The following is a 12,342-nucleotide window of genomic DNA, read 5'->3' on the forward strand; positions in this document are numbered from 1 at the left end:
TCCTCTGTGGAGGAAGGTCTGGCAATGCGAGACTTTTATAAATTCAACTACCCAACAATACATATAGGCCTACAAGTCCAGCTGAAATGATTAGCCAATCAAACACTTAGTTGATTGACAGAACTGTTTTGATCGTTTAGTTTCTAAACTGTGAGGATTTTCCTGCATTGAGTACTTTTACTTTTAATACTTTAAGTACATTTTCCTGATGAAACTTACATACTTTTACTTAACATTTTCAATGCAGGACCTTTACTTGTAACAGAGTATTTTTACAGTGTGGTATTAGTACTTTTACTTAAGTAAAATATCTGAATATGTCTTCCACCACTGCTCAACAGTGTAAAAAACAAAAGCTGGTTGCCTCCTGGTCTGCGAGAGTGGACATCAACCCCTCACACATGCTTAGTTTCCATTACAGAAGGAATTCCAGCTGGGAGAAAGAGAAAGAAGCTGCAGACTCTCACGCACATAAGCCATTTCGGGGGGAAATAAATGTGTAGTGAATTTAATGGAAAAAATACCAAGATATGTGCTACAGTCGCAGCTATCTTCCCCAGAGGACATCACTGATTTATTTCCGCTACAAAACACCCAGAAAAGTTGATGAGAAAAACAACTTTATTTCAGGTCTGCACCAAAATCGCTCGGTAATGAGAAAGCAAGCGGCAGGGTTACCTCCCACCCTGCAGATTGTGAGGTGGGCCAGTTGTCTTACTGCTGACTGATTTCTCTTCTCCAACATAAATTATGTGGCTAAAAAAAAAAAAATGCTGGCAGCGCTCCAGTAGGGTTAAATTGGAAACCTCGGGGGGAGTTATTTCGGCCTCTGATGGGGAAGTGATATCTACACAGCGGAGTTGCTACAGGGAATTAGTGCGAGTTATTTTGTTTCTTCCTGAATCACGAGACAATGCTGCAGAACCAACTATACCATGAGGGAGATGTACAGCTCCACCATGCAGGATCCCTGGTGTCCCCTCCAAAGATCACCAATAAAAACGTACAACGTAGATTTTTTTTAACACATACAAAAAAAAAAAAAAAAAAAAAACTACAAGTTGAACTAGCTAGCTAGCGGTTTCCCCCCACTTCCAGTGTTTATGCTAAGCTAAACTAAGTGACTGCTGGCTCCAGCTTCATATTTTAAAAAAGAGAGATGTGAGAGTGGCATCGTCTCATCCAACTCTCAGCAAGGTGAATAAGCAGATATCCTATAAGTCCTATATATTGATTTTTTAATGCTGTGAGCCACAAAACAAATTGCATTGGGGTGAAGAGACAATTCTCAGATGGGTACAGTAGTGCTAACCTGACTCCGCCAGATGGATTGCATCTATATTTTCAGATCCTTGTGGACACACACACACACACACAAAAATGACACGGAGCCCCAACGATTCACATTTAATGCCCTGGGCTTTATTGTCTTATTTTAGTGAGAGTTCGGTCACATTTTTTTATTTATTTATCTTTTTTTTTTTTTTAAGTCTTTTCAGCCTCCAGGTGGGACAAGTAAACCTCAAGGATATATCCTGCCATTGGACTGGGCATTCAGATTCTGACAAAGACGAGAAGCACTACTAAGTAATGCTGCCTTTGTGCCTAACTCTTCACAGAAGAGAGTACATAAAATTCCCCAAAGGAAGGCACCCAATACTTGTGGTTTTTTGGCCTTGCAGCCGTCTGGAGATTATTTTTTTCAAAGAAAAAAAAGAAACGAAAATAAAGACAAAAAGGGGAAGCGAGAGGAGAAAACTGCCGTTCTCCCACCACTCCTCATCTGTCCCCTCATTAGCATTTTTATTTTTTTTGTTATTAAAAACTGGAATGATGAGACACGTACAGCGATTACTGCCCATTTACCTCCCTTATCACCTATGCATGAACAAGTAACGAACAAAAGAATGAAGTCTTTCAATTAACGAAAAGCTTACAATCAAGTTTACCACAAGAAGAAAATACAAAAATAACTGAATTTCTCGTTTTACAAAAATGTCTGTGGGATAAAACAAATATAAAGGGGACTCCGCTTGCATGAAAATGAAGAACAACCCCTTTTAAAATAAAAAAAAAAAAAAAAAAAAAAAAAAAATACAAAAGCAGCATTAATATTTATCAAAACCATGAACAAAAACATCACAAAAAAAATAGTGCTTTAAATCTGAAGCAGCAGAGGCTTCTGGGAAGAGACTTCATCCCTGTTTTGTTACTTGTGTTTGGGACAATGTTAATGGAAGCTCCCAGGGAGAGAGGAGCACCTCTCTTCGAGTGAACCACAGTCAGCCGCCAACACACCGCCTCATCTTCATCATCCTCCTCCTCCTCCTCCTGGCCTGTATGTATGTATGTCACCATTGATTTTCACATGATCCACAGAGAGAAGCACAGGGACCCAAAATAAAACGGGGGGGGGGCGGGGGGGGAGAAGAACCTGCTTTGTGTTCACAATATACAAAAATACCCAGGAGTCCGTAGCTACCTAACATTTACTACAGCACAGGAACCAACAAAAAAGGTACAGTGTACAAATAAAAACAAAACAAAAGCAAAACAAAAATAACCTGTAAACACAGCACAATAAATAGATAAAAACAGCAGGCTCCGCACCATGCACATGATGTGATAAAACTCTTCTCTATACAACTCCCGCATCTCTCACACTCAAGTTACTTGGTTTACTTTTTTTTCCTTTTAAGTTTGACTCCAAGTGCAAAACATCACAAATGGACAGTTCTGTATTCAAGTAATATATACAAGGGGGATATTACAAATATGTAGTTACTGTACATATACTAATTTTGCCATATTCATAATTTACAGATCTTTTACTTTTAACAGTAACAAAAAACATAACAAAAAAAAAAAAAAAAAAAAAAAAGGTTTAAAAAGTATGAGAGATGAGAATTGCAAGCGAGCGGCCGCAGCCACCCCGTCGTTCTGTCAGTCTGCGCCAGAGTCCTGCTGTCCCTTTTTGCATTCCCGATGCTACGATGCACAGCACCTAAAGAGTGGACTCTTCACTGCACCGCTACTACGTCACCTCCATGGCCACTGTGTTGTCTGCTATACTGTTCAGTGCTGGCTTGTCTTCGTCGTGATTATCCCTGTGGAGGAGAGGGAAGCCAAGATTAACGCTGATGATCTCCCGCATTTCATCTTTTATCTCCCGTGTGCTGTTGTTACTTTGTCAAAACAGCATCTTTAACTGTCCTAGATCTCAGTCAACAGATCTCTTCTCTGTGTGTGTGTGTGTGTGTATGTGTGGGTGAGAATACTGAAGAGCTCTGACGTAACAGCTCAGCTCCTCTTTCTGGCAGATTTATGTTTCTCAGTTGTCTTTGGCAGACACTGCAATGGCAATATTTAGATGCCAGGTCCAACTGAATACTCAAACCAGGGACTGGATGTTGATGCGAGGGCTTTACTCTTGCTTATCCAGAAACAAACACTGCATAAAAAAGGTGACCTGATACTAGGGTTGGGTACTGAAACCCGGTTCCACTATGGAACCGGTTCCTGCGCGACCGGTAGGAATCGGACCGGATTAGAACGCACATTTCGGTTCCACTTTATGCGTCGACTGAAATATTTACCGTTGACTAGCTACAGCAAATGTAGGCTACTTTTCCCATATTTTCCCTCTGGGCTCACCAAAACAGACGGGAAAGCATATTAACCATTCACTTTTCAGTTTTTCAAGAATCGGAATCGTTTTAAAAGTACCGGTTTGGCATCGGAATCGTAAAAATCCAAACGATACCCAACCCTATCTGATACTGCTACAACAAGAGTGACAAGTTCTCTTCTTTTGCATATTTGAATAAATACATAGGCATTGTTTGAGACAATACGATGAGGAACTGTCGTCTATTCGCCCCCTTTTGTGTTCAGCCTTTATGTACATGCAGCTCCGGTTGGAGTTTAAACTAATTACAGCCTGTGGCTGTTGATTCTGGTTAAGTGAGTAAAGTTTATTTGTATAGCACTTATCACAGACTGAGTCAGAAAGTGCTTCACAGGCCAAATAAATAAATACATTACAACAAACTGATAATCCTAAAAAGCACAATAAATCACAGTAAAACACAAAAGCACAAAATGCGTCTTTAGCTGCTTTTTTTTGCATCAGCATGAAGTAATTCAAAACAAATGTCTCTTCTTCTGCCAAACTGGTGTAACAAAGCCCCACCTTGAGCCCATGTCCATGGACGATGCTCCAGAGACTTTGGGCATCTGCAGGTTGGTGGTGGCGGACAGCTTTAAGGCAGAGGGTGGCACGTTGCCGAGGGTCCGGGGGATGTGGCGTCCGGCCAGGCTGCCGGCCGACGGCACGCTCAGACAGATGTTGTTCCCGATGAGGACCTGAGTGGTGGCAGGGGTGGCGTTGGCGGCATTGCATCCCAGGATCCCCAGCGCTGCTGCTGCATGGGCGCTGGGGGTGGAGGCGAGGGAGGTGGGGACGGCGTTGGCGGGTGAATGGGTCGCCGAGTTGGAAGAGGGCTGGAGGAAAGTCGGGGCCGTGGAGGTGGTAGTGTGCGTCGACTGGTTGGTCTGGTGAAGGGCCGCGGTGGTGCTGGAGAGGTGCAAGCCTTTGAAAACACCTGGTGAACAGAGAGAGAAACAGGATTACCGCAGGAATCTGAATGTTCCGATCAACATTTTCTTTGGCTAGACTTCAAGATTTTGGCATATTCAGTATCAACCATACCATTTTATGAGGCACCCTTGCCAGGGCTCCAGACTGCGCATTTTGCGACCAAAATTTTAGAGTGTGCGACCAGTAAATTTGCTGGTTTTTCTGGATTTAAACTTTTTTTTTTTTTTGTACACGTTAAACGTGGAAGGGGCGCGTCAATGAATCCGGAATGTGTGGCAGGCCAATGAGTGTGAGAAGGATAGGGAATGGCCACTCTAAGTGGCTAATGTGTGGAGGGGGGAGGGTCCTAGAGATAATCGAGCGTGCGTAAACGTCTGTGGGAAGGAGACAGATATGACAGACATAAATTAATAAATGAAGAAGCAATACCACTGCCGGTTGCGGGGTCACACTCATCGTCCGCACGTGAAAATCACGACGTTGTATTCCGTAATACATTTACGAGTGGTGATCCGCAGCCAGAGATCATCCATTTCAAGACGTTGAGATTTACACTGGCAAAGAAAATGCTCCGTAGTAATAGCTGATAAGGAGTTAGCCTTAGCCTGCTGTTAGCCCTCCTCTCTTTCCCTCTCTTTGTTTACGTCTCAACCCGGCTTGCGTGCACTTCCGGTCGGCGGAGCTGTGTTGTTAAACCTCGTCAGTGCTGTAGTGCATTCGCTGATTTATTTGCATTTTTAAGCGTCAGCCCCAAAATTTGCCGTACGCTGCGGTACCGCTCCCTCACTTGGGTGAGAGAGGTAGAAATGTGACAGCAGAGAGCGGAGACCTGCTACATATAGGCTGCTAAATATATCACTATTTACCTCGTAAAAACAAACAGTGCTTGTGTTGTGAGCTCCTCTCTCTCTCTGGCTCTCTCATCACTCAATATTTCCCACACTGGGTGTTAGATAGTTAACCGAGATACTCCCCGTTCCATGGAAGTTTAAACACCTTAGATATGATTATTTCAGTGTATAATACAGTACACTGACAATAATAACACTTTGTTTACAGTTCTGAATGTGCACTTGTTAAGCACCATTCAATTAAAATGTGACTGAACTAAAATAAAACAGCACATTGTAGTTTCTGTATTTATTACCAAAGCATTTCTCAGTAAAACAGTTAACATGGGGGAAATGTGAAAAATTGCGTTGCAGGTCGATTTAAGTTGTGCACCCCTAAATTCTCTGCCTGTGCCCCTAAAACTTTTTAGTTAGGGGCTACAATGCTCCTAGTAAAAAAGAATTTAGTCTGGAGCCCTGCTTGCACAATCTAATGCAATCTAATACAACAGCCATGCAATAAATCATATCATCGTGTATAAGTATAAAACATTGTTTTTGTTGACGCTGTCAGTGAGGTGTTGATGCAACGCTGAGGTCATTGTTAAGACAGTTAACGGTGATAATGGTGATGTATTGACTGCATCGTATTGAAAAGTTATTTTCACCCTTGGATTGTTTAATTTAAAGGATTTTTAGAAACCTCAAGAGGCAAAGCAATCCAGTATTTCACAAGAACAAAAAGTAAGAATTAGAGGTAAGTAAGAAAAAAATAATCAAGTTCATGTAACCACATTTTTTTTTTCTTTCTTATCCAATTAATCAGCTGGTGGCCCCGCAGGGAGCGGGGCCCCATAGTACAAAACTTGACAGAGGTAGATCTTCCTTTCTTCCGTTAAAGCTTTTTGGTTTAATTAGTAAAATAAGAGACACTCACCTGCACCTGTCAGGACCCCGTTGACTCCACCTGCCAGCACCAGCTCCTCTTTGGACTTGAAGGCCAGCAGCTGGTCCGTGGTGACGAGGGCCGAGGCAGCAAACTGGGCGCTGGCCTGGTCCAACGTCTTGGACACGAGAGCCTAGATGGAAACCAGACAGAAAACATGTGGGCCTGTGCCAAAGACTTAAGGCGGCCTGCTAAAATGTATCTGTAACGGCTGAAACTAGCGAGTCAGCACTTCAGCTGCCAGACAGGAACTGAGCCAATGGCATTAATTCTGCTCTTGGGAATGAGGACGTGTCCCATTTCCTAAGGACGGCTGAACTGACCTTCAACAGTAAAGGATTTCCATATTGGAAGAACTCCGGCTCCCACTTACCTCCATTTGGTCATAAACGCACATGTGAGAAGTGCACAAACAATTGCACAAAATAATACAAACAGCTGACCATGACCGATACTTTTACACCCACAACAGCTGATATCGATCTGCTTTTTGGTGTTCAAAAAGTTGGACTACAGGCCCAGGTGTGGTGAAGGCTCTCAGCTGTGCGTCCATCCCTACTGACCTGTGGGTTGGTAGCTGCTGCAGAGTTGTTGGCTTGTTGTTGCCGTTTGCTCTGCTCCAGCTGCTGTTTCTGCATGTGGGCCAGCTGCTCCTGGTGCTGCTGGTACTGCTCTGCCGTGAACACTGGACAGGAGGGATGAGATGCACCAGTCAAAAAACCAGAATTTGGACATTGTTTACTGTGCGGTTCAGCTGGTTCACTTGGCATTCAGCTGAGACTCGAGACCAGAGCAAGACGCACACTGACAACAGACATTATACATTTTATACAGACAATAAGTATGTGCATTATAAGCAACCCGAAGCTATTTGTTTGTGCAGATATGCATCATCTTTTCTCTCAAAACTTCTCGTTTGGTCAGGAGGGAAAAACCTCTGAAATATAACAAAGCAAAACAGTAATTGTAAAGCTGGCAGCTTTTTAAGACAGGACAACACTCCATTCAATGATGTACAAACTCCCTACTCCAATGAAGTTGGGACGTTGTGTAAAACACAAATAAAAACAGAATACAATGATCTGCAAATCATTTTCAACCTATATTCAATTGAATACACTACAAAGACAAGATATTTATTGTTCAAACTGATGAACTTGATACTGATAAATTGTTTTTTGTGTGCGCAAATATTCACTCCTTTTGAATTTGCTGCCTGCAACACGTTCCAAAAAAAGCTATGACAGGTGCAACAAAAGACTGGGAAAGTTGGGGAATGCTCACCTGCTTGGAACATTCCACAGGTGAACAGGTTAATTGGTCATGATTGGGTATAAAAGGAGCATCCCCAAAAGTTGCAAGTTAAAACTTGACCATGCAAAGCGAAAGCCATATATCAACAACACCCAGAAACGCCGCCAGATTCTCTGGGCCCGAGCTCATCTGAGATGGACTGACGCAAAGGGGAAAAGTGTGCAGTGGTCCGACGAGTCCACATTTCAAATTGTTTTTGGAAATCATGGACGTCACGTCCTCCGTGCCAAAGAGGAAAGAACCATCCAGATTTGTATCAGCCAGCATCTGTGATGGTATGTAGGTCGGGTATAGTTTGGTTTTTTTCCGATACCGATGCTAAAGTGATACTTTTAAAAAGTATTGCTAAACGGTGCCTGAACTGATACTTTTTAAAAAAGTAAAAAAAGGGCACAAAACGACAACTGGCAACATTAAAGAACGGCTTGTTTATTGCTTAGGCCATATGGTCAAAATTAAATGATTTATTAATAATGTAATTACAACTTATTGCACCAGTAAATTGCTGTTAAACGACAAAAACAACCACCAGATGGGAAAAGGGTATTTTACACTAACTTTGAATGCACCACGAGGCTTACCAGTTTCAAGTGAACGCACCGCCTGTGTTGGTGGACGGCAGTTCCACATTGATACTTTCCAGTGTTGGAAGCCTCTACAGTGAAAAACAGTCACACTTTACACCGTTTAACGTTAGCTGTCAGCATTTCAACCGTGTTTAAGCCAGCTACTAGCTAACGGTAGGCTAACGTTACCTGGTGTCAAGTGTAGTCTTAACTAGCGTCAGGTGCAGCGATGCTTCTGTTGCCTGTAGTGTCCGTTTCGGAGCACCAGAGAGAAGCACAGGCATTTCAGTGGCAACAAAATGAGGCATCGAAATCTGCATTGCTATTTGGTCCGGTAGACACCGTTTTTTTGGTTTGGTTTATTTATGGATATAGAAAGACAAAAGGATCCAAGGGATAACATGTAAAAGTGATTTTTAAAAGCACGGTCCCTGATGGAAGAGAACAGGACATACAACACATGCCAACACATACAGCCCTTCTAAGGGGGTGCCCTTTAGCGCCGGGTTTCAGTACCCAACCCCAATGGTATGGGGGGGGTGTTAGTGCCCATGGCATGGGTTCCTTGCCCATTTGTAAAGGCACCATTAATGCTGAAAGGTACATGCAGGTTTTAGAGCAAGTTTTTTTCAGGGACGTCCCTGCTAGTTTTAGCAAGACAATGCCAAGCCACATTCTGCACCTGTTACAACAGCGTGGCTTCGTAGTAAAAGAGCGCGGGTACTAGATTGGCCTGCCTGTAGACCAGAACTGTCTCCCATTGAAAATGTGTGGCGCCTTATGAAGCGCAAAATACGACAACGGAGACCCCGGACTGATGAGCAACTGAAGTCGTACATCAAGCAAGAATGGGAAAGAATTCCACCTAGAAACCTTAGTCCTCAGAAAATTAGTGTCCTCAGTTCCCAAACGCCTACTGAGTGTTGTTAAAAGAAAAGGTGATGTAACACAGTGGTAAACAAGCCCCTGTCCCAACTTTTTTGGAACGTGTTGCAGGCATCAAATAAAAAATGAGATAAATAAAAAAAAAAAAAAAAATATTTATCAGTTTGAACGTTAAATATCTTGTCTTTTTAGCGTACTCAATTGAATATAGGTTGAAAAGGATTTGCAAATCATTGTATTCTATTTTTATTTACGTTTTACACAACGTCCCAACTTCATTGGAATTGGGGTTTGTAAGACACTTTTCCTGTTCATATACAAAAGCAATGCCTCAGTGGGCTTATGGACAGAAAGAGAATGGTACAACACAAGGGTCTAGTTGATGTGGGTGTGTTGCTACAGGAATCAAGGTAAAGAAAATGAAACAAGCTAGAAAGTCCAGTTTGTAGGCTAATCAAACACAAAGTCACAAACGCACAACGGTTTATACTCCTGAGGCCTGATTGTACAGCTCTCGCACAAATTTACACAATGATACAAGGTACAGACTTCAAGGTATTCCACCTGTGGTGTTATCCGAGTGATCATAACAGTGTGTTGCCAGGAAACGCATTGTGTCACAGAAAGAGTCACATTCCATATGAAGATAGTATTTCACCGTATCAGAAATGCTTAGGCGTAGTCCACAATAAAAAAGGAAATTCAATCGTTCTCAAATAAAATCCTGTTCTCACAAGCACTGTGTGAAATAATCTCTGTCCAAATGACAACACAAAAACACAATTGAAGTGCTGTCAAGAGCAAGCCAATGCAATAACTGGCCAATCACAAGTCTGAAAAACAGCCAAACCCCAGAGGCTACCCGACTACTATTGCGCAGTGATCACTCCGTAGTGCATTCGGGCAAAATGTCACCTCATTTGTGACAAAGAAGATAATGGCTCCGGCAACTTGAGTTAACAAGCCAAAACCTCTATTTTCCCTGTCTACAAGTCAACACTGATAGCTTTACCCTGGCAGGAGCATTTCAAAAGATGTGTTTTCAGTGTGACCTTTGTGGCTGTTTTGGCCTTTTGCGGACAAAAGGCCAACACGCATATAATAATATAAACTAATAATTGTACAAGCAGTAATCTAATGAGGTCAAATTTGACAGAACTACAAAATGTGCACATCTGCACAATATGACATTTCAAAAATGATACCAGAACCAGGGCATGGTGTTAAAACCTCAATAAACAAAACATGTTTAAAACTCTCAAAATAGGGCATTGAAAAAATACTGTTTTGGTATTGGAGCACATACATCTTTTAGGCTGTTTTCACAGCAGACATTTTGACTTGTCATACTAGGAAAAGCACAGCTGTTACTTATAACATTAAGGATAGCTGGGTTCTATCCGCGTGTCCCAGTTAGCCATGACAGTAAGCCAGCGTGCATAATATCAGAACCCTGAAACTGAAGCAGCTAAATGAAATTCAGCTCTTATAAAAGTTATCATATACACACGTTTTTACTACAGTGGCATGTCAACATGTCTTTTACAAAAAAGGGATATAATACCCAGCCCTAATCAGAACCTCTTGTCCAGTAGTAGTCTGAGGAGAGTACTTGCCTTCACTGGCAGCTTGAATACACCTGCTCCAACTAGGGGAGGAAAGGACGAAAAATACTGAATTCCTACATAAGAATGTGCTGAGATTAGGCCTGAGATGAAGTTCTCTTCTACACACTTATTTCAAAACTGAATACCTTCAGCAGGCCACTAGTATGTCTAGACAATCACATTACTAAGGCCTTCTTCGCACAGCAGTTACCGCAAGGTAAAACAGAAATATACCTGAGAAACACATTCTTAACACATACATATTAAGACTCCCGCACACTGTGCTCTTAACTTACAGTCCTTAGAGGGCAGTGCGTGGGAGTCTTTTGTTCTGCATTGTCGACCCATGGTCTTCACCTACACACCTGTTGATCTACAAGTGTGCACAAGTTCTGCTCTTTGATTCTTGCCTGATCTGACATTGACCATCCTGCCTTTTTATTAGGGCTGCACGATATGAGGAAAATATGCGATGACATTGTTGAATATTGCAATAACGATTTTTCGTTAAATAAACAGATATTAAAGTGAACTCTAAATTCATGAAATTTATGTTTTAATGACAAATTTATCTGAAGACAGAATGTACCAAGTGCAGTTATATACTCTTTGTACTAAAGCAAAATAAAATCCCAGAGTGCAATATGACAGTTTTAAACTTAAAATATAAAAACGATATATTGTGCAGCCCTACTTTTTATACATTCAGACTTCCAAGATGTGTGTAGAAACTTCATAATTGCTGACTACACTGACATCAAGCCAACAAATGAAACCTAAAAAAAAAAAAAAAAAAAAATATTCAGATGTTTCCTAGAAGTGGTAGAAGTCTCCAGAGACTAGGACGTTTAGGGCAAGAGAGGCAAGGTTTCTGATGAACTCCTATCCTTTGTTATTTACTTGACATTCTACCATTTTCCTGAGCCAGCCAAGTGTGGTTCAATTTTTACCAAGTTACCCCTTCTACAGCCACCAGCCCTGACTCACTTCAGCACTTCTGATGAATCTTTTTATACAAGAGCCTTTATAAAAAGACTCCCCCAAGCCATGGGAGCAGGAATTACGAATGAAAGAATGTATTAGAATATGGAGAGATGGCTGAAAGCAGAAAGTGCATGTGATTTACCAGCAGCATTGGAGTCTGAGCTGCGGGGATGTCCCGATCAGCTTTTTTGGCCCCCAATCCAATTTTTTAAATATTGAATATTTGCAGACACCGAGTCCCGATCCGATACTTGCATTTGCTCTGATAATAGAGCTGCACACTGTTTTTTATGTTTATAAAAATGAGTAACCAAAGTAACTAAAATATGTCTTAAGCTCAATCATTTAACTTAGTGCAGCAAATGAGTCTTTTCTCTCAACACCAAAACAGTTCTCTTTAGGATCCCAATAAAAACCCACAACGAAAACTAAAGTTAGTGACCGCTCTTGCACTTAATAGTCAATCTTTGATTTTCTTCTCTAACTCCGACGTCTGCTCCAGGGAATAACAGCCTGTAAGCGTGATTCCAAGGAAGTGTGGAGAATTTGAGTAATCTGCATCTGCTTATGTAAAACGGATGACTAAGAAAGACGGAATTTTATTTACTCG

General features: G+C 41.7%; 1 protein-coding gene across 2 annotated transcripts in view; it reads right to left on the bottom strand.

Moving 5' to 3' along the window:
- Positions 1–1,400: 1,400 nt before the first annotated feature.
- LOC116039987 (enhancer of polycomb homolog 1-like) overlaps positions 1,401–12,342 on the bottom strand; it is a 38,792-nt gene continuing 27,850 nt past the window's right edge. For both annotated transcript variants that reach the window (XM_035998209.1, XM_031285180.2), the window contains 4 exons: positions 6,940–7,061; positions 6,368–6,509; positions 4,193–4,604; positions 1,401–3,107 (listed from right to left, as the gene is read on the bottom strand). In XM_035998209.1, coding sequence (XP_035854102.1) covers positions 3,035–3,107; positions 4,193–4,604; positions 6,368–6,509; positions 6,940–7,061 — 749 coding nt within the window. In that variant the 3' untranslated portion in view covers positions 1,401–3,034. The remainder of the gene's footprint in view (positions 3,108–4,192; positions 4,605–6,367; positions 6,510–6,939; positions 7,062–12,342) is intronic.

The sequence above is a fragment of the Sander lucioperca genome, chromosome 23 (genome assembly GCF_008315115.2).
Source record: "Sander lucioperca isolate FBNREF2018 chromosome 23, SLUC_FBN_1.2, whole genome shotgun sequence".
NCBI lineage: Eukaryota > Metazoa > Chordata > Actinopteri > Perciformes > Percidae > Sander > Sander lucioperca.